A 27,176-nucleotide genomic window follows, 5' to 3' on the forward strand; every position below is an offset into this window, starting at 1 on the left:
ATTTTCAGGCCACTGATGCTCCTTCTTTACGGGGCTATACCATGTATCGAAAAGACGATCTGATGGGGGAAAGGGCAAAGGGTGGTGTTGCAGTTTTTGTCCGTGACATGCACCACTCATCTGAGCTCCCTCTCGTTACGGACTTGCAAGCAATTGCAGTTGACCTTCTTGTGGGGCGGAGGCTCACAATCTGTTCCGTTTACTTACCGCCTCAGGATGCAATAGACTCTGAGGCTCTCACAGACATTATTAGCCAACTCCCCCGCCCATTTCTCCTTCTGGGGGACTTCAATGCTCATAATGTCTTATGGGGCTCTAGGACTACTTGCCCAAGGGGTCGCATTCTGGAAAGCCTCATGGCGTCCGAAGAACTGTGCATCCTCAACTCTCGTGCTCCCACACATTTCTGTACTGCTTCTGGATCATCATCAGCTATTGACCTTTCCTTTTGCTCTCCAGCACTCGCGGATTCTGCTCTGTGGGAGGTTGCTGCTGACCTCCATTCTAGTGACCACTTCCCCCTTTGGATTCGCCTCCTGGATGAGGCTGTGGAATTGCCAGTGCCACCCAGGTGGCACCTCTGCAGAGTTGACTGGACACTTTTCAGCCATTTAGCTGTTTTGGAACACTGTGCCAGCGTCCACGAATGGGTCGACCATGTTACAGCTGTGATCTCCCATGCTGCTGAATTGTCGATCCCACGGTCCTCAAGTCATCCCAAAAGGCTTCCTGTCCGTTGGTGGACCACTGAGTGCCGCTCAGCCATCCGAGCCCGCCATGCAGCTCTGCGCTGCTTCAAGTGCCGTCCCTCAGCTAACAATCTTGCAGCCTTTCGGGTGGCAAGGGCCAAGGCGCGGCGAGTGATTAAAGAGAGCAAACGATGGTCATGGCAATCATCCTTGAACTCCATCTTCTGCTCCACTAGTTCTATGAAAGTATGGGAAGCCATCAGGAGGATTTCCGGAAAACGCAGCCAACTACCTGTCACGGCATTGCTGCATCAGGGTTGTCTACTCACGGCGCCGAGAGACATTGCCTAGACACTGGCCATGTATTTTGCGGAATCTACTGCCACTATTAACTGTGATCCAGATTTCTGCCGCTACCGCACTGCCATCGAGAGGGATCACTTGGACTTCCGGTCTCCAAATTCTGAACCCTACAACTGCCCCTTCACAATGTGGGAACTGGATTCGGCACTGTCTGTGGCTCATGATACTGCACCAGGTGATGATCAAATCCTGTACAGCATGCTGCAGCACTTGTTGCTGCCATGCAAGAAAGTTCTCCTGAATTGTTTTAATATGATATCGTCATCCGGCATGTTCCCTGACTCGTGGAGGGAGGCGATTTTGATTCCCCTCCTCAAACCGGGGAAGGACCGAATGCATCCCAGTAGTTATCGGAGTATTGCTTTGACGAGCTGTGTCGGGAAGACATTGGAATGCATGGTCAACTGTCGCCTGGTTTGGCTGCTCGAGACCAGGCAGCTCCTTAGCCACTCTCAGTGTGGCTTTCCGAGATGTCGTTCAACTATAGACAACTTGACCCTGCTTGAGGCAGCCATCCAGCAGGCCTTCCTACGTAACCAGCATTGTCTAGGTGTATTCTTTGACGTTAATAAGGTGTATGACACTACTTGGCGCCCCCTTATCCTCAATCAACTCCATCAGTGGGGCTTTCGTGGCCATCTCCCCATCTTCATTCGGTCCTTTCTTTCCCGCCGCCTCTTTCGATATCGGGTTGGTAATGTTCTATTTGATTTGTACGTGCAGGAGAATGGTGTTCCTCAGGGAAGCGTTTTAAGTGTCACCCTATTTGCCATGGCCATTAACAGTATCACGTCCACTATCCAGAGTCCTGCCCAGTGCTCCTTGTTTGTGGACGATTTTGCTGTTTTCTGTTCTTCCTCCAGTCTTGTCACTGCTAGTCGGCAGCTGCAGCTTACGATAAAGCTATTAGAGGCATGGACTGCGAAGACGGGTTTTACCTTTTCTGCAGACAAATGTGTGTGTGTTCATTTTAATCGTTCTCGACGTGCTTTTACCTCCCCTGAATTGCGTATGAGGGACACCATTCTTCCTTTTAGAGACACTGTGAGGTTCCTGGGCCTCACTTTTGATTTCAAGTTGTCGTGGTAGCCGCACCTTAAAGACCTCAAAGTGCGGGCCCTGAAGGCACTGAATATTTTGAAGTGTCTGAGCCATCGGTCCTGGGGAGCAGACTGGGCGCGTCTGCTGCAGTTTTATAGGGCTTTCGTCCGGTCGCATCTTGACTATGGATGCACCGTGTATGGGTCAGCGAGGCCTTCGTATCTGAAGATTCTTGATGCAGTACACCATGAGGGTATCAGGCTGGCCACTGGTGCCTTCCATACCAGTCCCATTCCCAGCCTGTGTGCTGAGGCAGGGGAACCGCCGCTCGCCATCCGGCGGAAACTCCTCATGGTGCGACGGGTGTGTCAATTCCTTGCCTGTCCTACCTCCCCTGTGTACCCTACTGTTGCCCGTCCGCCTATGGAACGTCTCTTTTCCAGTCGTCCAAGGGCAACGAGACCATTTGGGATTCTTGCCAAGCATTTGCTTGAGTCCCTTGGTGTGGAGCGTGTGGCACCCCAACTCCAGGGTTTTACCTGCCTGCCCCCCTGGTTGCTCCAGAGGCCCAGCGTCCTTTTAGACTTGTCAGAGTACTGGAGGAGCTGCACTCCTGCGTTTGTTTTTACCTCCTTATTTTACGATATTTTAAACCAGCATCCCGACCATGTACCAGTATTTACGGATGGCTCTGAACAGGGGGAATCTGTTGGTTGTGCTGTTGTTTTCCCTGATCGAGTCGTCAAGTTACGGCTTCCTGCGGCGTTTACCATCTTTGATGCCGAATTGTTTGCGATCTTGCGGGCATTGGAGCAGATGAGATGTGTTCCCAGTCTTAAGTTTCTCATCTGTTCTGATTCCCTGAGTGCCCTTCAGACCATGCAACACTTGTACCCAACGGATACCGTCGTCCAGAACATCCATGGTGCCCTACTCAACCTGCAACGGCAGGGGAAGGAGGTTTCCTTCTGCTGGGTGCAGGGGCACGTGGGTATTAGGGGAAACGAACTGGCGGATGTGGCTGCCAAAGATGCATGTTCCCTCCCTCAAGTTGTTGAATGTGCCGTCCCCCTCCATGCTGTTGCCTCCCTTTTGCGTTTTCGTGTTATGCGCCAATGGGAAGAGGAGTGGCTGGCAGTCGGTGAAAATAAGCTGCGTTTGGTCAAGGCCACCACGCGGCCATGTCGTACATCCTACCAGTCGTGCAGGCGGGATGAGGTTCTCCTCACTCGCCTCCGCATCGGGCACAGTCCCTTAACACATGGTTTTTTACTCCGATGGGAGGACCCCCCAATCTGCAGTGCTTGTGGCGTCCAGATTACTGTCCGCCACATTTTACTTGACTGTCCTTTATTCTCTGACCAGAGGGCGGTGGTTTCCTTGCCACCGGATTTGCCCTCTATTTTGCAAGACGACGCAACGACTGTGGTTAAGGTCTTACGGTTTTGTGTCCTGTCCAATTTGTTGCCTCGGATTTTAGGGAGAGGATTTTAATGTGCTGCTGGGTGACTGGCTCACCCAGGTTTTAGGTAAGAGGTCCGCCAGTCACGATTACCTACTTGTTTCCCTTCGATTTCTGTTCTCTTTTCCTTGTGTTTCCTTTCCTTTTTTAGTGTGTTTCTTTTCCTCTTGTTTTGCCTCTGTATGTGAGGATTTGGAACTGCGTCAGGCCTGTGTCTTTTAGCCATTCTCCTTGTTCGCTGTCCGTCTTCGTCCCTTCACCGATTGTGTTCCTGTTTCTATGCATTTGGGCACTGATGACCACGCTGTTTAGCGCCCGAAAACCTCAAACCACACACACTCTATGATTTAAGTGTGGCTACATGCTGGTTGGCATGGTGAACGTCATTCTGTTTGAGATACCTCATTATGTTTGAGCTCAGAATATGTTCTAAGATTCTAAAGCAAATTGATGATATTGAACAGTAGTTTTGAGGATCACATCTACTACTCCTCTTCTAGACGGGTGTGACCTGTGCTTTTTTCCAAGAAATGGGCAAAGGTTTTTGTTTGAGGGATCTATGATACATTATAGATAGAACAGGGGCTAACTCAGCCACAAATTCAGTAAGGAATCTGACTAGTATTCCATCAGGCCATAGAGCTTTGTTCAAGCTTAATGATTTCAGCTGCTTCTCAACACGACTGACACCAATACTGATTTGATTCATCTTTTCAGTGCTATTTGTAGTCTTCAAAACGGCATCTGTAACAGAGGTATACTCAAAGCAGAGAACTGTCATTGTGTTCCTTTTTTTGGAAAACCAGAGCATCGCAGATATTCATAGGTGCTTGCAGAATGTCTACAGAGATCTGGCAGTGAAAAAAAGCACAGTGAGTCATTGGGTGCGGCATCTGTCACAATTACAACAAGGTTGTGCAAACCTGTCCGATCTCCTGCATGCAGGTCAGCTGCACACAGCTGTGACTCCTGCATCCTTGGAATGTGTAGACACTCTCATTTGAAGTTATTGATGGATCACAATCAAACTCCTTGCTGAACAACTGGACATCCCAGTTGGTAGTGCTGACACACTTGTCTACCAGTTGGAGTACTCAAAGATGTGTGCCCACTGGACTCCTCAAAGGCTAACAGAAGACCATAATGAGCAATGAAGGGCCACCTGTGTGGGGTTGCTTGTGTGTTACAGGGCTGATCATGCCAATTTTTTGCTGAACATCATTACAGGTAATGAAACATAGGTTCATCGCTTCAAACTGATAACAAAACAGCAATCCGTAGATAGGCACCACACCACCTTTCCTCCAGAGAAAAAGTTCAAAGCTGCACCCTGAGATGGTAAAGTCAGGGTGATGGTCTTCTGGGACTCTGAACAAGTTATTCTGTTTTATGTTCTTCCTTGTAGTGTAATGGTAAACTCTGAAGCATACTGTGGCACCCTCAGGAAACTGAAGAAATGACTTCAGTGTGTTCATCACCACAAAAATACAAACGAAATTCTCCTCCTCCATGACAACTCAAGGCCTCACACAAGTGTACAACACTCAAGAAGAGCTCACAAAACTTCAATGAACTGTTCTTCCTCATCCACCCTACAGTCCGATTCTTGCACCTCCCAATATCCACCTGTTTAGCCCAATGAAGGATGTACTTATTGGGAAGCAATACATGGATGATGGGGAGACAAGACTTTGGCTCTGACATTGACCAGTAGAGTGGTACCATGCAGGCATACAGGCTCTCCCAGCAAAGTGGCATACGGCTGCCACAGTGAACAGAGTTAATGTTGAAAAATACAGTTTTGTAGGTAAGAGAGTGGAGAAAAATATTTTTACTCACATCCTAAATAAACCAATCTGCTTTCAGAAGAAATGTGTTGCATTACTTATTGAACGCCCCTTGTATATTGCTAGGAACTAATTTTCTGGCCAAACATGCAGGTGACATCAATTACCAGCACAGGCTTATAGAGTTAAATGCTGGGGCAAATAGCATGTGAGTGAAGTTTAAATGTTCACTTGCTGGTGAAAAAATGGTAACTAGCATACACACAGACAACAGTATTAGTGGCCCAATGTAACTGACAGCATTAGAAATAGGGTGAATGATACCAAGGGAGTGATGAAGGAGAACAGGGATGAGTTATTTCAGTTATTAATTATTTAGGAGTAAAGGAGATGACTCACTGAAAGGCAGAAGCACTGCATCATTGTTAGGTACACAAACAAATCGTACAGAGTTTTTCTAGCTTTCAGAATGCATGCCCTTTCTCAAGCTTGTAGGAAACACATGCACACAAACATACACACACACTCACTCACATGCACTCATCTGTCTCCCTACATTGTGCTCAGTTGACTGCCAGCTCTTTCCTGGCTCATGGTGAGAGTACTGGGATGATGTGGGGGTGTGGGGTGGGGTGGGGTGGGGTGGGGTGGGGTGGGGTGGGGTGGGGTGGGATTGGGTAGGGTGAGGGATGGAGAGAGGCGGGAAGCAGGGAGGGGGTTGGGGGAAAGCGTCTAGCAGCTTGTGGGAAAGTGGGGAGTCACCTCTGGGCTACCTATGGGTACAGGTAGAGGAGGCAGGTGGTAAACTGCTGGACACATGATTTCACAGTCTAGAGATTGAGATAACAGCACACAATTAGCTGATGTGGAGATAAAAATTGGGTAGAGGTACTGGCACACCTATGGGTGAGGGGGCGGGGGGGGGGGGGGGGGGCAGCAAGTTACCTTGGGTTTAGGCTAGTAAGGTTAAGAGAGTAAAGGAATTGATGTAAGGATAGCTCCCATCTACTCAGCTCAGAAAAAGTGGTGGTAGTGGGGAAAATCCAGATGACACAGGTTGTGAAGCAACCACTGAAATCTCACATGTTGTGCTCTGCTGCATGTTGTGCCACTTGGTGGTCCAGTTTTTTTTTTTTGGCAACAGTTTGGCAGTGGCCATTCATCTAAGATGACAGTTGGCTGGTTGTCATAACAATGTAAAACACTGTGCAGTGGCTGCTGCAGAACTGGTATATGAAAAGGCTGCTTTCACAGGTGGCCTGGCCTCTGATGCGGTAGGATAAGCCTGAGACGGTAGTTGGTGCTGTATGGGTGGATTGGGCAGGTCTTGCATCGGGGTCTTCCACAGGTATGATCCCTTTGGCAGGGGATTGAGAGTGGATGTGGCACAGGGATGTACTAGCATGTTGTGGAGGTTGGGTTGGTGGCAGAACACAACTCTGGAAGAGGTTGGAAGTATCTTGGGTAGGACGTTCCTCATTTTAGGGCATGATGATAGGTTATCAAAGCCCTGATGAAGTGCGAGGTTCACTCATTCCAGTCCTGGTTGGTATTGGAAGACAAGGGGGACACTTCTTTGTGGCCGGTTCTTGAGATACCTGTGAGCATCAGGTGTGTATGCAGATATGGCATGGGAGATCAGTTTGTGAATTAGGTCTGGAGGGTACTGCCTGTCTGTGAAGGCCTTGTGAGGCCTTCAGCATACTGGGCATGTAAGTTCTCATCACTGCAGATGCATCTGCCATGGGTGGCCAGGGAGTATGGGAGGGATTTTTTGGTGTGGAAGGGGTTGCAGCTGTCAAAGTGCAGGTACTGTTGGTGATTTGTGGGTTTTATGTGGACTGAGGTGTAGATGGAGCCATCTGGGAGGAGGAGATTGACATCTGGAAAGGTGGCATGGTGGGTGGAGGAGGATCAGGGGAATTGGGTGGGACAGAAGGTGTTGAGGTTGTGTAGGAATGAGGGTAAGGTGTCCTGGCCTTGGGTCCAGATTATAAAGATGTCATCAATAAACCTGAACCATACCAGGGATTTGGGGTCTTGGGAAGTTAGGAATCTTTCCTCTACATGGCCCATGAAGAGGCTGGCATAGGAGGGTGCCACTCAGGTGCTCATGGTCATGCAACAAATTTGTTTGTATACCTTCCCTTCAAAGACAAAGTAATTATGGGTCAGGATGTAATTGGTTAGGTGTACAGGGAATAAAGTGGTGAATTTGGAATCCGCAGGGCACTGGGAGAGGTAGTGTTCAATCACGGCAAAGCCATGGGCATGAAGGATGTTGGTGCATAGGGATGTTGCATCAACAGTAATGAGTAGGGATCTGGGGGCTAAGGGTGTAGGGATGGTGGAGAGCTAGTGCAGGAAGTGGTTTTTCTTTAATACAGGAAGCTAGGTTTTGGATAATTGGTTGGAAATGTTGATCAACAAGGGCCAAGATTGATGGGGGCACTGTAAGCAGCAGCAATGGAGCACCCAGGATTGTTGGGTTTGTGGATTTTGGGGAGCATGTAAAAGGTGTGTGCGTAGACTGTTGTTGGGGTGAGTAGGGAGATGGATTCAGGATAGAGGTTCTGGGAAGGACCTAAGGGTTTCGGCTGGGACTGGAGGTTATGTTGGACTTCTGGGATGGAATCACTTTGGCAGAGCTTTTAGGTGGAGGTGTCAGCCAACTGCTGGAGGCCCACTGCCACGTAGTCACTCTGGTTCATCATGACAGTTGTATAACCTTAGTCTGCCAGGAAGATGATCAGGTCAGGATCCATTTTTAGTTTGTGTAGGGCAGTCCTTCCTTCTGTTGAAAGGTTGTCGTTCTTAGAGAGTCGTCTGGGGAAGGGTAGTGAGGTCAGGTTGGAAGTTAAGAATTCCTGGAAGGTGACCAGGAGACAGCTAGCTGGGAGTGCGGGAGGGTCACGGTTGGTTTGTGGTATGAATTGGGACAAGCAGGGTTTGATGCTGGGATTGGATTGGCTTTGGTTGGAGGATTGGTGGAAAAGAAGAGTTTCACTGTATGAAGTGGGAGAAGAAGAGTAGGTCCTTCACAAGGTCTTTCAATCCTAGATGCAGGACTTAATGTCAGGCCTTTGGATAGGACTGAAACTTCTGTGGGGTGAGGATTTTGGTGGAGAGTTTAACACTAGTGATCTGGGATTGTTTTGGCTCTGGATTTCATGAAGTGTTGATAGGGGGCTTTGGAGGACGTGGTTAGTTGAAAACGTCAGCTAAGCAGAATCAGGGTGCTATGAGGGGTTGACAAGGAGAAACACTGTGGGTAGGATGGGGGTTGGACAATGGTGCCCCGAGGTGAAAGTAGGATGTCAGCATGCTGGATAACTTGTAGAGGTGGTTTTTTGAATGTTCTTCCAAGTGTTGAAGTGCCAGGATTTCAGTTTGAGTGATGAGGTGTAGGAAATGGGAATTGCTTTGCAACAGTATTTTGTGGAGGGAGTGAAATGGTTCAGGGATGCCTGTGCCATGGAAACATGTTTTGTATAACCAGGTTTGTGAGGGAAAAAAGAGTCCACTGTGGAAGGGGGCATGGGGGGGGGGGGGGAGGATAGCATTGAAGAGAGAAGTTGGTGTTGGATGTGCTGAGCAAAGGTGTCTGGTGGTTGAAGGGGGAGTTAAAAAATGTTGACAGGTGTGAGGAAAGTGTGTCGCAAAGGTGAGAGGAAAGAAATGTATGAGAAAGAAATGGATGGACAATAGAGAGAAGCTAAATAAAGAAAACAGTAATAAAGGATTGTGGAATGAGGTCTGGATTGAAGGAGCCACTTGGCAGTACAATAATGTGCAGAAAGTTATGGTTGAAAATTGTGAGTTATTTAGGAATAAAGGGGATGACTCACCGAAAGGCAGAAGTGCTGCATCATTGATAGGTAGACTAACAATAGGTACAAAGCTTTGCTAGCTTTCAGAATGCACTTCCTTTTTCATGCTTGTAGGGAGCACATGTACACAAACACACACACACTCACTCACATGCACACATCTGTCTCACAATATTGTACACAGTCAACTGCCAGCTCTTTCCTGTTATTGTGTGATTAGCAGGATGTGGTCTCAGACCAACCCAGGAAGATTGTTGATTTTGTGTACCATGTGCAATCATGAGCCTATTAAGGAACGGTCATATCCTATACCCATGGTGAACAGGGATACAGTAAGGGTGAGTTTACTCTAAAAGCTTGTCTGGGGCATCATTGAACTCAGCAGAAACTAATAGTGTAATCTAATATTTGTAGTTAAAAACAAAGACAATACAGCCAGGACTGTATTGGCTGCAAGACAGTTAAATAAACATCTCAGTGCTGAAAAAATATCATCCTGGTAACAGAGATGAGCTGATTCAGAACTTCAGGCATGTGATTAATGTCCAGCACTGCCTGACTACTGGCTTGTGGCAAGTCCCTCTTACTGAAAACTGCTGCAAGTGCATGGTGTTTCCTATGAAGGTAAACTGTGTTAATATAAAATGGTGCCATTTGGTCTGTTTTTATCCATAGCAGTGTTCATATTGCCACTAAACCACATACTAGGGCAACCACTAATGAATCTTAGTAGCAACCACTAAGTGGCAAGTGCATTGTTGCCCACTTGAGGAAGTCTTCTCCACACTCAGGTGGAAGGAATGAAATAAAAACGAAAAAGTTGTGTGTTCATTAAATCCAAACTCAACTTTTTAGGATATGAACTGTTGGCAGAGGATACAACACCTAACCCTGACAATCTTGCTGTGATAGAAGAGTGTGCTACCACCCAAAACTGAAAACAACTTATATCATGTCTAGGGATTGTGTTCATTCTACTGCAAGTTTATTGACAATCATTGTTTAAATTCTTCAAGACAGTAGGCTGCTAAAGAAGAATGTGTCATGTCTAGAATGGGAGACTGTGAGGATGATTTCAATACAATAAAAGATAGTTTGTGGCATAGCAAAATTCTATACCATACTGACATGATGCTGCCTTACTGCCTGGCAACTAGGCTTGGATTTTGGTGTGGGTGGGATGTTGTTCCAGAGAGTGAATGTAGCAGGGACAATGGGGCACCACACTCTTTCATTTGCCAGTTGGATGCTATCAAAGCACAAGAGACGCTATGAAATTTCTGAAAGGCAGCTGTTCTCAACAGTGTGGGGTCTCATGAAGTTCTGGGTGTACTTGGATGCCTTGTGTAAAGTGCAAAATTTTATGTTTATGAACATTTAAACCAAATTGTTCATTTTTGCGGCACTTTGAATTCTTATCAACATCTAATTTGTACACCTTTTTTTTACATTAGTACATCGTTATAGATAAATGCAACATTTGCAAAAATCCTGAGGTCACTTTTAATATCGGCTGCTAGTTATTAATATACAACATCAACAGTAATGGTCCCAACTAACTACCATGGGATACATATGAAGTTACTTACACATGTGTTGATGACTCTCCATGCTAGATAAAAAACTCTGTGCATTCTACCGAGAGATCCTCAGTTCAGTCACACATTTTCTTTGACACCCCATTCAACTGAACTTTTGTTAATGAGTGCTTTGCTTCCAGTCAAGAATTACTGCATCTACCTGTTTAAACTGATCTTCAAGTTCGTGCAACTGGTAACCCTGTGGCCTAAAGATATGGAATGAGTTCCCTCAGTTTCTCTGTAAGCCTTACCCACCTACAGGGCTTGTCAAAACCAGTTTTTATTGTAACTTTTAATTATATACAATTTTTTTTTGTTTCAATTTTGAATACTTTTTGCCCCACATTTTGTTTACATTCATGTGATATCACTAATCTTGCACTAGTAGTGAACGCAGCACATTATTGGAGGTTACATTCTTTTTATACTGAAATAAACGGATATATCTTATAATAGCCTTTAGTTTCAAATATTTACCATATCTTTCCTTTGCTATAGATCCTTTGTATGACCTTGAGTGAAAACTGTGGGAGCTGTCATAAAAAAGTAAGAAGTGGGATGAATTATGGGAACTACAGTAAATTGTTTCACTACAGCAGAAGGGGGCTGGGGGAGGGACATACCAGGGAGAACTCTGGAGAAGTCACCAACACACTCTCCTGGAACTGCAAAATATGCAGCAGGAATAGGTCAACAGAGGAGCACAAAAGGAAGATCTGTACTCTTCAGCCACATTTGGATCAAGTTCGAAGAGAGCGAGTGAGGATTCAGGAAGGCAGTGGTGAGGGGTGTTGTTGGGAACTGGAAGCTGGTAGGAAGGCCAGCAGGAGGAGGGCATGGTCTGACAGTTTTGCTGTGTCTACCAGCAACAGGTTCCAACTGCCAGACATTAAGGGAGAGGTGCTTCAAGATGGTGTACAAGTATGAAATGTGCAGTAGGCTCTGCACATGAGTAGGAAGGATAGGGAAGTAGCAAATCTTAGGCAGAAGAGACTACTCCATATTTGTGTGCTGTCTATTCTGTCAAATGTGTCCGACAGAACAGTCACCATACATATATACATTTAAAAACCCCTGAAGTTACATGGATGATGCTGAGACAAGCTATTTAATGTAAGACACATGGGGCTGCAAATGGGGGAAATACCCCAAAAGCAGATGACAAATGTTGAACGTGTGACGTCACTAGATGACATAGCTCGCCACACATGCAGCAGTTGGGCTTCTCGATCATACTCTCGCTGGTAGGGGGCATTGCTACACATCGCTCTTCTATGCTACTCTGTATTCATAAATGTAAACTGATTCATCATAGTCTTAAATTACCACTATCAAGAGCACTACCATATCGCATCAGGTAATGCAAGAATGAAAACAGAGTACCCTAGCAGAGCGATGTGTAGTATTTTTCCATAACAGTGAGGGTAGGACCAACAAGCCTAGATGCTTCATGTACGGGTAGGTATGTTACATGGTGACGTCACAAGTTCAACATTTGTCATCCACTTTTGGGGTATTTCCAAACTTTTAGCCCCCTCCGCCTTGTATTAAATTACTCATCTCAGCATCACCTACATTGCTCTGGGGTGTTTTAGATGTTAATAAGAACCACCCTGTAAAGTATATCTGCAGGCATGATTGCCTTCATAATTTCAGTGCAGATGCCCAACAGAAACTGTGCCTCTTGCAGGAATACAGGTCTAGGTGTGAGCAAGTATGTGAAAGGACAGTGGATGCTACTAGTGTTGACAAGTTGAGAATATGAGTTGGATGGGAAGCGTGTTCAGATGGTCAAGGCAACTGCTCATGTTAAGTGGGAGATCTGGATTCGAGTCCCAGTTTGGCACAAATTTTCAACTTTCACTATCGAATTATTTCAGTGCCTCAATGTGGCAGGTGTCAGTCTCTCCTTCGAAGGGTGAGAGCACTGCTGCCAGGTAATAGTCATGGAAGAGGTGTTGGCCCTCAGTTATAGTAGAAGTTAGGGGAGGAGTATCAGATCACCAACATTTTTGAGTGTTAGGCTAGACCAGGTGATTGAGGGTTTAGCACCCTTGTGTAAAAATTTCAAAAAAGATGATCAGGCTGTGACAGTGGGTGGAGCAGGGCACAGCTTGGATGGGTACAAGATGTACCACATCAGTGGTGAACTGAATAAGATGCTTCCCTAACTGGTGGCAGCAATGTGAGAATGGTTTAGCTGTTACATCAGCATGACTGGCCTCATTTTGGCAGTGCTTTATGGCAAGTCAGTGAGCAGCTGGAGATGGTGCTGACGACTGCTGATCAGGAATACATTACACTGGTGCCAGTGGGGACTATCGGGTGACAGTACTACAACAGGCATGGTCTGCACCTTAAAAGGACTGGGAAAGGGAGGTTGATGGACTTAATTACTGAGAGTACAGCAGTTGGGTGGGCACCACATATGGTCAAATACCTGTTGTCATAGACAGGATGACTAGGAAAAACCATGACAACACGCTCCCCACCCTTAAGAGTAACTTAAGCAGTTTTTGAGATTTCCTCGTCCTGTATGCAGAAGACGGAATGTACCACACAGGTTTGGGCATACCCCATATAAATTTTCTCGGAATTATCTATTCTTCAACAAAACATGCAATACATCAAAAATGTTCACCAACATGGTGGTAAGCTAGAGCAATGGTGTAGACATACTGAAAAACAGCCTATTGTGCTACCATCATGCGAATGTGCAAATGCTTGCTATAGACACACCTTAAAGGGTGGAGGATCACATATTTATATCAGAGGTGGTACACATTTTAAAGTTAGATCAGATCTGATTACAATTAGTGCAAATAGACATTTTGAATTTGTGGCTGTTAACCTAACAAAGCTACACATTAATTAATGTTAATATTAATCATGAATGCATATCCTTCAAACCGACTTAATATTATTTTGAGAAAAGAATCGTTCAAATGATCTGTGGAGAATGCAACTAACAAATTACCTTACATGAGATGTGATCATTTGCATATGTGAACATGTAGTACAGTTCATGCCAATGTGGTGTTCATTGCATGCTGCCTTCATGGTGCTGCAGTTTCAGTAAGGCAGATATGTACAACAGAGCCATCTCAGATAGATTCCACATGAGCCTATCATCTGTATTTGAAACATAAGAATTATCAGAACTGCCAGCCACAAATATCTGCTACAGTTCACAGCCCTCAATACAGCTGGAACTATTTCTGTAAATGTCAACTTGAGAATAGATCACTACTCAACAACAGAAATATAAAAATACACTCCTGGAAATTGAAATAAGAACACCGTGAATTCATTGTCCCAGGAAGGGGAAACTTTATTGACACATTCCTGGGGTCAGATACATCACATGATCACACTGACAGAACCACAGGCACATAGACACAGGCAACAGAGCATGCACAATGTCGGCACTAGTACAGTGTATATCCACCTTTCGCAGCAATGCAGGCTGCTATTCTCCCATGGAGACGATCGTAGAGATGCTGGATGTAGTCTTGTGGAACGGCTTGCCATGCCATTTCCACCTGGCGCCTCAGTTGGACCAGCGTTCGTGCTGGACGTGCAGACCGCGTGAGACGACGCTTCATCCAGTCCCAAACATGCTCAATGGGGGACAGATCCGGAGATCTTGCTGGCCAGGGTAGTTGACTTACACCTTCTAGAGCACGTTGGGTGGCACGGGATACATGCGGACGTGCATTGTCCTGTTGGAACAGCAAGTTCCCTTGCCGGTCTAGGAATGGTAGAACGATGGGTTCGATGACGGTTTGGATGTACCGTGCACTATTCAGTGTCCCCTTGACGATCACCAGTGGTGTACGGCCAGTGTAGGAGATCGCTCCCCACACCATGATGCCGGGTGTTGGCCCTGTGTGCCTCGGTCGTATGCAGACCTGATTGTGGCGCTCACCTGCACGGCGCCAAACACGCATACAACCATCATTGGCACCAAGGCAGAAGCGACTCTCATCGCTGAAGACGACACGTCTCCATTCGTCCCTCCACTCACGCCTGTCGCGACACCACTGGAGGCGGGCTGCACGATGTTGGGGTGTGAGCGGAAGACGGCCTAACGGTGTGCGGGACCGTAGCCCAGCTTCATGGAGACGGTTGCGGATGGTCCTCGCCGATACCCCAGGAGCAACAGTGTCCCTAATTTGCTGGGAAGTGGCGGTGCGGTCCCCTACGGCACTGCGTAGGATCCTACGGTCTTGCCGTGCATCTGTGCGTCGCTGCGGTCCGGTCCCAGGTCGACGGGCACGTGCACCTTCTGCCGACCACTGGCGACAACATCGATGTACTGTGGAGACCTCACGCCCCACGTGTTGAGCAATTCGGCGGTACGTCCACCCGGCCTCCCGCATGCCCACTATACGCCCTCGCTCAAAGTCCGTCAACTGCACATATGGTTCACGTCCACGCTGTCGCGGCATGCTACCAGTGTTAAAGACTGCGATGGAGCTCCGTATGCCACGGCAAACTGGCTGACACTGACGGCGGCGGTGCACAAATGCTGCGCAGCTAGCGCCAATCGACGGCCAACACCGCGGTTCCTGGTGTGTCCGCTGTGCCGTGGGTGTGATCATTGCTTGTACAGACCTCTCGCAGTGTCCGGAGCAAGTATAGTGGGTCTGACACACCGGTGTCAATGTGTTCTTTTTTCCATTTCCAGGAGTGTAGATAATTTGCAGGTGAGATTACTGATGACATTATTTAGCCAAAGGCTATCAAACACCCCCTCCCTGCCCATCAACCCTCTTCCATATCCAGTCACAAAGCATTTTTGAGAAGGAATTTGCCTGACATCTCAGCTGCTATCTTTCTCTTCTATATAAATGCTTCCTGCTCACTGTGTATTTTTATTATGTGGCTACAGGTTGACCCTCATTTTTGTATTTCAACTGTATAACAAATGGAGAAAAATTAATGCTATGATTATTATCAGGCCGGCCAGTGTGGCCGAGTGGTTCTAGGCGCTACAGTCTGGAACCACGCGACCGCTACGGTCGCAGGTTCGAATCATGTCTCGGGCATGGATGTCTGTGATTTCCTTAGGTTAGTTAGGTTTAAGTAGTTCTAAGTTCTAGGGGACTGATGACCTCAGAAGTTAAGTCCCTTAGTGCTCAGAGCCATTTTTTTTATTATTATGAAGCAGTACATTCTGTGTGTACTTGTGAATCGTTTAGAAAGCTGTTGAAAATACTCTCTAAACATTAGGTGACATATCATCGAAACTGAAGAGACTTCCTGTCACCTACAAGAGGGATGCAGAGAAATATCACAAAATTCATCATGAATAAAGATATAAATTCTGACAATATGAAATGATTATCATTTCAGTATTAATTTTTTAACTGTGTCAGATGCTATTTTGAAAACATAAAAGCTCAAGTTATATATTTTTTTTTACAAGTAACTGAAAATAATTAATATATAAAATTGTAAACAGTACTGAAAACTTTGTGGTTATTGTCTTACCTCATAACAACTTGCGGCTGCATGTAAAATTTGATTAAGCACATCTTTGCTATAATGTGAAAAGCTAGCTCCAGCTTTTAACAGCAGCCATGTTTCCTGAAATAAAATTAGAGACTGTAACTAAATCATTTCCTTAATGAGACACATTGAGTTACCGAGAGGCACAATTAAAAGACATTTATAAAAAGCTTTTGGCCACAGCCTTCATTGGCAAAAGAGAAACACACACCATTCATACACAGAAGTAACCACACCTCAAGTACACATGAGTGCCAGCTCCAGCGTCTCAGGGCTGAAATGCAGCTGTCATATGGGATCCAAGCAGCAATCTGGAGTGTGTGGAGAAGGGGTAGGGACAGTAGTGTATGGATGGGGAGAGAGACAAATGCTGTCTGGTGGAGTCTGCAGGGACTAGAATGCCAACAGGCACTGCAGCAAGAGGTTGTGAGGCAGGGGGTGGGGAAAAAACGAGCAATAAAGGAGAGGAGTGGGGAAATACGGACAGATGAGTTGCCAAGGACGGCAACTAAACAGAGTGGGAGACAAGAATGGGGAGGAGATGATAGGAAATGGGGGGGCGGGGGGGGGGGGGGGGACTGTTGGGTGAAGGTTGTGGAGACAGTATGTCAGTGTAGGTGGAGATCGGGATACTTATGGGAGCGGAGAATGTGTTGTAAGAATCTATATCTACACCGACAGAAACAAATGTAATTGTTGGGTTCAAATTAATGATATGAATATAACAGAGGGAAACATTCCACGTGGGAAAAATATATCTAAAACAAAGATGATGTGACTTACCAAATGAAAGCACTGGCAGGTCGATAGACACATAAACAAACACAAACATACACACAAAATTCTAGCTTTTGCAACCAACGGCTGCTTCATCAGGAAAGAGGAAGGAGAGGGAAAGACGAAAGGATGTGGGTTTTAAGGGAGAGGGTAAGGAGTCATTCCAATCCCGGGAGCGGAAAGACTTACCTTAGGGGGGAAAAAGGACAGGTATACACTCGCACACACACACACACACACACACACACACACACACAGACATATCCATCCGCACATACACAGACACAAGCAGACATTTGTAAAGGCAAAGAGTTTGGGCAGAGATGTCAGTCAGGCGGAAGTAAAGCGGCAAAGATGTTGTTGAAAGACAGGTGAGGTATGAGCGGCGACAACTTGAAATTAGCGGAGGTTGAGACCTGGCGGGTAACGAGAAGAGAGGATATACTGAAGGGCAAGTTCCCATCTCCGGAGTTCTGACAGGTTGGTGTTAGTGGGAAGTATCCAGATAACCTGGACTGTGTAACACTGTGCCAAGATGTGCTGGCCATGCACCAAGGCATGTTTAGCCACAGGGTGATCCTCATTACCAACAAACACTGTCTGCCTGTGTCCATTCATGCGAATGGACAGTTTGTTGCTGGTCATTCCCACATAGAAAGCTTCACAGTGTAGGCAGGTCAGTTGGTAAATCACGTGAGTGCTTTCACACGTGGCTCTGCCTTTGATCGTGTACACCTTCCGGGTTACAGGACTGGAGTAGGTGGTGGTGGGAGGGTGCATTGGACAGGTTTTACACTGGGGGCAGTTACAAGGGTAGGAGCCAGAGGGTAGGGAAGGTGGTTTGGGGATTTCATAGGGATGAACTAAGAGGTTACGAAGGTTAGGTGGACGCGGAAAGACACTCTTGGTGGAGTGGGGAGGATTTAATGAAGAATGGATCTCATTTCAGGGCAGGATTTGAGGAAGTCGTATCCCTGCTGGAGAGCCACATTCAAAATCTGATCCAGTCCCGGAAAGTATCCTGTCACAAGTGGGGCACTCTTGGGGTTCTTCTGTGGGAGGTTCTGGGTTTGAGGGGATGAGGAAGTGGCTCTGGTTATTTGCTTCTGTACCAGGTCGGGAGGGTAGTTGCGGGATGCGAAAGCTGTTTTCAGGTTGTTGGTGTAAGGGTTCAGGGCTTCCGGACTGGAGCAGATTCGTTTGCCACGAAGACCTAGGCTGTATCACTGCCCAAATTCTTTGCCTTTACAAATGTCTGCTTGTGTCTGTGTATGAGCGGATGGATATGTGTGTGTATGCGAGTGTATACCTGTCCTTTTCCCCCCTAAGGTAAGTCTTTCCGCTCCCGGGATTGGAATGACTCCTTACCCTCTCCCTTAAAACCCACATCCTTTCTTCTTTCCCTCTCCTTCCCTCTTTCCTGATGAAGCAGCCGTTGGTTGCGAAAGCTAGAATTTTGTGTGTATGTTTGTGTTTGTTTATGTGTCTATCGACCTGCCAGTGCTTTCATTTGGTAAGTCACATCATCTTTGTTTTAGATATATTCTATATCTACACCTATATACATACTTCACAAGCCACCATATGGTGCATGGCAGAGGGAACCCTGTACCATACTAGCCATTTCCTTTCTTGTTCCACTCGAAAATAGAGCAAGGGAAATACGACTCTTTATATGTCCCCATGTTGTTGTTGTGGTCTTCAGTCCTGAGACTGGTTTGATGCAGCTCTCCATGCTACTCTATCCTGTGCAAGCTTCTTCATCTCCCAGTACCTACTGCAGCCTACATCCTTCTGAATCTGCTTAGTGTACTCATGTCTTGGTCTCCCTCTATGATTTTTGCCCTCCACGCTGCCCTCCATATGAGCCATATTTTCTTGTATCTTATCTTCATAGTCCTTATGTGGAACTTGTGTTGGTGGCAACAGAATCATTTGGGAATCAGCTTCAAATGCCATTTCTCTAAATTTTCTCAATAGTGTTTTTCCTTCATAACACTTTCATGTTGTTCAAACCTAACAGTAACAAATCTAGCAGCCCACCTTTGAATTGCTTCGATGTCTTCCTTCTTTCCAACCTGATAGGGATTTAGCATTTTTTGAAAGCTGGCCGCACAATGCTGGTACTGCAAAATGCCAAACCTCTAGTCAAGTTCAGGTTCATTGATGACGTCTTCATGATCTATACTCAAGTCCAAGGCAGGCTATCTTCATTCCTTCACAATCCAACACCTTCTCTCTCATCCACTTCACATGGTATTCCTCAACCCCACATCCCACCTTCCTAGATGTTGACCTCCTCCTCTCCGACAGCTCCATCTGCACCCCCGTCTACATTAAACCCACCAACCACCAACAGTATCCGCATTTCGACAGCTGTCACCACTTTCACACCAAAAAATATCCCCCATTACAGCCTGGGCACCCGGGGACAGCTTATCTGCAGTGACAAGAACTCCCTTGCTCAGTATTCTTGGGTCTCACCAAGGCCTTCACAGGCAGCCACTATCCCCCAGACCTAGTCCACAAATAGATCTCCCGTACCATTTCCCCCTCATATCCCCAACCCTCCCACCACCCCCAAGAACCAGCCACAAAGGAGTGTCTCTTCATCAACCAGTTCCACTTCGGAATGGAACAGCTGAACCACATCATTCGCCAGGGCTCCGATTACCTGCCATCATGCCCTAAAATGAGGGACATCCTGCCAGAGATATTTATCACCCCTCCTAAAGTGATGTACTGTCACCCACCTGATCTCCACAACATCCAATCCACACCTATGCTGCTCTCAATCCTAACCCCTTGCCCACAAGGATCACATTTCTGTGGAAGATCCAGGTGCGAAACCTGCCCAAACCACCCACCCAGCACCTCCTATTGCAGACCTGTCACAGATTTATCCTACCCCACCAGGGGCCAGGCCACCTGTGAAAGCAGCTATGTCATTTACCAGCTCTGCTGGAATCATTGCACAGCTTTTTATATTGGTATGACTATTGGTATGACTATGCCCAGCCAGTCATGTTTGCTGATGATAGTTCAATACTGCTTGAAAAACAAAATGAGGGAAAAATTCCGGATGGTGTTATAAACACACTAAACAACCTAGATACATGGTTTCAACAAAATGGCCTTAAACTTAACTTTTCAAAGACCCTGTTTACTCAATTTAGAACAAAACAATCAAAAATCAGTGACATCAGTATTGTACATAAAAACCAAATTATGGACAAAGCTCAGTCTATTAAATTCTTGGGACTAAACTTGGACAAAAATCTAACCTTGCAAGCACATATAGATTATTTAACTGCAAAATGAAACAGCCTTGCCTTTGCAATGAATATACTATCTGGTATAACAGACTTAAGCTGCAGAAAAGTATTGTACTACAGTTACTTTGAATCCATAATTAGACATACTTTAATTTTGAGGGGAAATTCAAGCTACATGTCACGAATCCTGCTAGTTCAAAAAAGAATCGTTAGAAAAATGTGTGCTGTCACTCCAAGAATATCCTGCCACCCATTATTCAAGAACCTAAAAATATTATCTATCCCTGCATTGTACATATTTGAAATTATCATCTTTTTACGTAATAACCCTGAGCTAATGGAAGAAAACCATTTCAAACATATGTACAATAGACACAAAGAAAATTTCATGCTTCCAACACATCAATTAAAAATCTGCCAAGAGACACCCCAGTGCATGGGAATGAAAATTTACAATAAACTCAAGGGTAGAGATACACTGAGCATACAGATAGGTTCACTGATGAGAAAACTATATGATCTCTTGGTGGAAAAATGCTACTACTCAGTTGAGGAATTTATGAATGATGAAATTGTCATTTGATTAGTGTGAATGTTTAACATTATAGCATTGTGTATGATACTGTATACGCATATAAAGATATGTACTACTGCATCATACGAAAAACAATTCAATAATATTACTATGGCCATCATTTGAATAGTGTGACTGTTTCATATTATAGCATTGTGTATAATATTGTATACATATACAAAGATAATGTACTATTCATCATAGGAAAACCAATTAAATAATATTACTATGTCCAATATTGATGTGTCTCCTGTACAGCATGGTCGGATGATCTGTAAATGTATGTTATGAAACAAATAAAATACAAATACAAATACAACAACCAGGGATTTTTGGAATCTGATCTGTGCCAGTAAACAAATGTTCATCAAAACAGTCATCACTTAAGCCAATGCCAGCCACATCATATGCTATGTGTAGAACTAAGAGAAAATTAATTTAAAAATGTTACTCTTGAAGTATACAAGTCATCTTGCTCTCTCATGCAGTACATAGAAATTAAGATAACAAAAAAATATGAAGTCATAACTGTTAGAACCTGTGCTTCATATGTAAAAATAACACTATCAATATTACAATGTTCCTGCTTGCTATTTATAATACTGTATGATATTCATGTCTATTTTCTATTGTGTTATCCTATGTAATATGTATTTCTGTATTAACTTATCCCACATCAGTTGTACAAGCTTCTGTACTGATCTGATACACAGGACAAATAATAAAAAAAATAAATAATCTATTTATTTAATCACACCAGTTTCATACACTGGAACCTGCTTTACCACAGCGAAATACACATTAACAGTGTAACTTTCTTGCACAACATGAAAATTTTGCTTAATTTAGATCACTTTTTTACTACACACTTGTTTCAATGCATGATTTTGTAACCATGACATTCTTTAGCTATACTTGTTCCTCTTCCACCCTACTGTTATTAATTAACTGAAAAAGTTAGATTTACTAAAAATTTGCCACAGTTTTGTGTCATTTCTTCCCTTTTTCAGAGACAGATGATGAGAAGATAAGGAAGTGAATTATGCTAATGCAAAAGATACTCCACATATTAAATTGAGTCCCTCACCCGTTGAAGTTCTTCCTCTAATGTTATATCCAAAGCTGTCTTGCCATCTTTGCCACGCATGTCAGGATTTGCACCTCCCTTCAGGAGAAGTTCTAGTACGCGAGGCGTATCAGAACTGCACTGAAAAAATGAGAGTGCTTGTATTGTAGCAGGTTGCCCTTTCTTGTCAATGCCATCTCCAAAACTGGGACATCTTTTCTGCAAGCATGTAAAATTATCTGTAGATCCAAGTGCTCTGTGGAGTGCTATTCTGCCAATCACATCGACAGCTGCAGTGTCTGCACCAGCATCAAGAAGAAGCTTGAAGCACTGCAGAGGAAAGAAGAACAATTAATGCATTTTACAAATAAGTATTTAAAATATTCTTAGAGGAAAATAATGTATATTTTTTCAGCTAGTGGATAAGATGAACTTTTATTGCCTCAAAAAGCGCAGCTACAAATTCTAAAAATCAGCAAAAGTGGTACATTCTCTAGAACTGGTAAATAGGCTGCTGTTTGTAGAATCAGTTCTTGTTCAGTTATATATTTTAACCATTTGTTTTATAATTAAAGTGTTTAAATAAACACACTCCATGGGCTAAGACTGAGGATGGACATTCATTGTATTACATCATGCAGTCAGTATTCTGATACATATTCATTTTGTGGAAAAATCCAGTTTGACTGAAGAGAAGAAATATCTATCTCCATCCATCATAGAGTGAAGCCTTCAATGACTACCATAGCAGAATTCTGTCAAATGATCATTCACCAAACCCAAAGAAATTCTGGCCATATGTAAAGGCTGTTAGTGGCACCACAGTTTGAGTTCAGGAACTGAAATTGAGGATAGCAAAGAAAAAGCTGAAATGTTTAACTCTGTTTTCAAATGTTCCTTTACAAAAGAAAACCCAGAAGAATTGCTCCAATTTAAAAGCGTGTAAAATCAGTATCAGTGGTGGTGTTGAGAAACAGCTGAAATCATTAAAACTGAACAAAGCTCCAGGGTCTGAAGGAATCCCTTGAACAAAAAACTGTGCCCAGTAGTTGGAAGAAAGCACAGGTAACACCCACCTGCAAGAAGAATAGTAGAAGTTATCCACAAAACTACCATCCAGTATCTTGACTTTGATTCATTGTAGGATCTTAGAAGATATTCTGAGCTCAAACATAATGAGGTATCTCAAACAGCCAACTAGCACGGATTCTGAAAACATCGATCATGTGAAACTCAACTCGCACTTTTCTCACGACATTTGAATGTTTTGGATCAAGACAGTCAGCCAGACAAAGTATTTCTCGATTTCTGAGAAGCATTTGTCTCAGTAACAAACATATGCTTGATCATATTGGGTGTCAAGTGAAATTTTTGACTGGATTGAGGACCTTTTGGTAGGGAGGACACAGTATCTTATCTTGGATGGAGATCTTGGTAAGGTTTCAAAGTGTTGCAAATATTGCCAACTTGCTTTAAATGTTCAGAAATGTAAAACTGATAGAGAGAGAGAGAGAGAAAGGCTAATATCTTATGGAATCGGTTAACTCATACAAATATCTGTGTGTAACACTTGTAGGGATATGAAACTGAATGATCACATAGGCTTCATTGTGGTGTAGTAGGTTTATTGGTAGTATATTGGGACAGTGCAATAAATCTACAAAGGAGATTTCTTATAAATCACTCCTAGAAAAATTGCTTAAGTGTGTGGGACCTATACGAAACAGGACTAACAGGGGGTATCGAACATATACAGGTAAGGGCAATGCAAATGGTCACAGGTTTGTTTAATCCATAGGAGGTCACAGAGATGCTGAAGAAACTGAATTGGCAGACTCTTAAAGATAACATGAGCAATCCCAAGAAATTCTACTAACAAAGTTTGAAGAAGCAGTTTTAAACAATGATTCTATGAAGATACTACAACCCCATATGTACTGCTCATATAAAGACAAGATCAGAATAATTACATCATGCACAAAGGTGTTGAAACAATCATTCTTCCCACACTCCATAAGTGAATTGAATGGGAAGAAATCCCAATAACTGGTAGAATGGAATGTATCCTCTGCCATGCACTTCACAGAGGTTTGCAGACTATAGACATAAATTAGATGCAGACAGAGTCTAGTTGTAAAAAATCCAAATGTAAGTAGGAATTCACAGAAAGAGACAAGTATTTTCATATATGTGTATTCATTGCACAAACTGATGATCATATTTACAGATAAATATGACTTCTATATGAGTGTGGCTCTATTCATTACCTCTGCAATTTTTATGGCATGCTATGGGAATGAATTTAAGAGATAAAGTTAGAAGCAATGATATCTAAATTTAAAACTGCCAATATCTATGGGGAAAAATCAATGGGTTTCATATCCACAAAAGAAGAGCTGTGAGCACTTCCCATGAGAAATTCATTTTCACCAGTTCAAAGAAAGGTCCATAACTTAGTCTTTGTGTTACAAGGAAAAGAACAAAGAAACAGCCATAAAAATATTTAACCACTTCACTTTTAAATTAAAAGGCTGGCTAATACTGAAAGCTTTCAAACAAATTGGAAACATATCTACTTGACAAATCTTTGTCCTCCATAGATGAATTTCTGAGCAGATAATATGTATGTGGTTTGGTTACATTAAACAAGTTTTGTTATAAATTAAAATTAAAAGAAAAAATCAAGTTATGTAAACTGCCCTCATATAGTGATGTGTCTGCAGATAAAATGTACCTTAAGTCTAGTTTACATGACGACACTGGGTTGCGCCACTCGTTGCATGGAATGAGTTGCATGCAAGTGTAGACATGGCGACACCAGAATACACTTCAGTTTCGTCGTTTTTTGGGTGCCTGTGACGTGTCTGAAATGAAACTTTCGGCAGCTGCACATCGCACGAGTTGTGATGGAGTTAAAGCTTGTTGCGTAAAATTGCTGCATAAGTAAAAATAGGAAACGTGTTTCTATTCGTGACTGGATGAAGAAAAGACATCAGCTCGGTTGCTCAGCATACTTGCTGAAATAATTTATAACAGAAGACCCAAGAAGTTCTTTTAATTATCTTAGAATGTCACCAGAACTGTTCATGTTTCCTCTAAATAGAGTTAGTTATGCGATAAGGAATAAAGGTATTGTAATACATGAAGCACTGTCACCAGAAATGAAATTACACATCACATTGCATGCATTACGATCGTGAACACTCGGCATGCTATAAGATACGGTTTTAGTTGGTGATGACTCTTTTTCATTAACACCAATAATTATTAACATTAGCAACAATAATTATTTGAAGCAGGCTGCATTAAGAAGGGAATGGTTTGCAAACTACTCTCTTGAAGATAGATCTGTACAGTGGCAATATTTCAAAATTCTAACATATGTGAATGGGGAGCACTGCAGCAACATTTTACACAGATGAATACTGAATAAAGAATGCAGCTTCTTGAATTTGTATATCCTTCCCTCCTGTCAACAAAATTCCTTAGCAAAGAGTCGGCCAGCCCGAACGATGGGATTTTAGTCTTGTAGACGAAAGTGTTGCCACAGCTAGAATTACACTTGCTTGTATTTTTCTTAATTCAGTAGTATATGTGCTCCTAACTCAATAAATTTTGCCCTGCAGCTCAGATAATGTCAAATCATCTATGTTACGATCGCCTCAGTGGCGGCAATATCTTGCTTATTTTTGTAATCAGCATCACTGAAATCCCACAAACACCTATGCAAAGCATAGATACCCAAAAACTGAACATTATTCTCCATTCCCCATTTCATATTTCAGCTTGTCTACACCCTACAAACACACATAACCTCAAAACTGATGCAACTAGTGTCGCCAAAGTTGGAACACGCCGAAAGTGTTTAGTTTCACCAATGAGTTGCACAAACGTGCGGCGCACATGCATAGTGGCCAGTAGGGTAGTTGCCTGCAACCTAGTATCGTCGTGTAAACTAGACTTTAGTTGTGAACCTAGTGATAATGTTCTGCATCCTGGCAAGCTGCAGCGAATATGATCTGTGGAACATGCAAATAAACTAAAACTACATCAAGCTCAGTAAGATAAAAAAATAGTTTCATTACTTTTGAAACAGTATTTAGTTCAGCCTAGTATGGGGGAAGAAGAATTATTTGGTAGTTATGCTCCTGAGTTAATGTTAAAAAACGGACTACAATGAGAGTGTATAAAAACAAAATTAGGTGTATTTCTATAGTACTCTAATTGAAACTCATATTTTTCTAATACTGTCTGTTAGGCAACATTGAGAGACCAATTACTGTGTGAAAATACCCATCTATCTTGAACAAATGACACGTATGATCAACAGGCTCATCTGGAACTGGTGAAGTGTGTCATGCCTTTAAGAAAAGTAGTCTGTTCTATGCTAAACATTGTCATGCACTTACTAGTTGAAAAGTTCCAGTTCACTTATTTATTCATGCATGAATGTCACTGAGAAGGAAAATGATCAGCAAAGTGGAATGAGTTAAGTTATACTTCAATTTTACAACTACCTGTTCACATTGACAGTTATGGGAATTACTCCTAATATAAAAAGAAAAACAATTTTTACGTGACAAAAATGTCGCCAGTACAGTAGTTTCCCACTAGGGGTCCCTGAAAGGTTTGGCACTGGACTTATTTTAGGCTAATATTCACTGTTGTTTTGACTGTTACACACGAAAAAGAATGACACTGGAATCAGCTTTGCAAAACATTATAACTTATTCTGAGTGGGGATAATTTTCGATTAGTGCTAGTAATATCCATCAATAGACAATTACATGATTATTGTTACATTCTGTTGTGCATACATGAAATTTTCTACTGATTTTTACAGGTTCTTGATGGCTCTGAGTTAGCTGACATGCATCTCATTTATGGGAAGGCATGATGCAAAAGTTGAGCAGCAAGACTCCTGCACACTCAACAATTTCCAGGGAGGAGGTTATCAAATCATGTCATATTTCACGGACTTGATGGCTGTCTTCATGAAACAGGATCCCTATGACCAGACTGATGAGAAACTGGCATACCTCGCAGTGTGCAAACTAAGGACAAGCCTAGCAACAGAACACAGCTCATATCCAAAAAACATAAATACATACCTCCAATGTCAATGTGTAGAGGATATTCATGTATTTATTTAGTGCCCTTGTTATCACATTCATGATATTGGACTAGCCAAAGTACAAAACAGTATAAAATATTATAT

The 27,176-nt window shown here is 43.6% G+C and overlaps 1 protein-coding gene across 1 annotated transcript in view; it reads right to left on the bottom strand.

The window, feature by feature from the left end:
* The window catches only part of LOC126243082 (serine/threonine-protein phosphatase 6 regulatory ankyrin repeat subunit A-like), a 281,386-nt gene that overhangs the window by 166,929 nt on the left and 87,281 nt on the right, over positions 1–27,176 (bottom strand). Inside the window, exons 5-6 of the mRNA XM_049948137.1 lie at positions 21,980–22,288; positions 16,249–16,344 (exon numbers count right to left, since the gene is read on the bottom strand). Coding sequence (XP_049804094.1) covers positions 16,249–16,344; positions 21,980–22,288 — 405 coding nt within the window. The remainder of the gene's footprint in view (positions 1–16,248; positions 16,345–21,979; positions 22,289–27,176) is intronic.

The sequence above is a fragment of the Schistocerca nitens genome, chromosome 1 (genome assembly GCF_023898315.1).
Source record: "Schistocerca nitens isolate TAMUIC-IGC-003100 chromosome 1, iqSchNite1.1, whole genome shotgun sequence".
Classification (NCBI taxonomy): Eukaryota; Metazoa; Arthropoda; class Insecta; order Orthoptera; family Acrididae; genus Schistocerca; species Schistocerca nitens.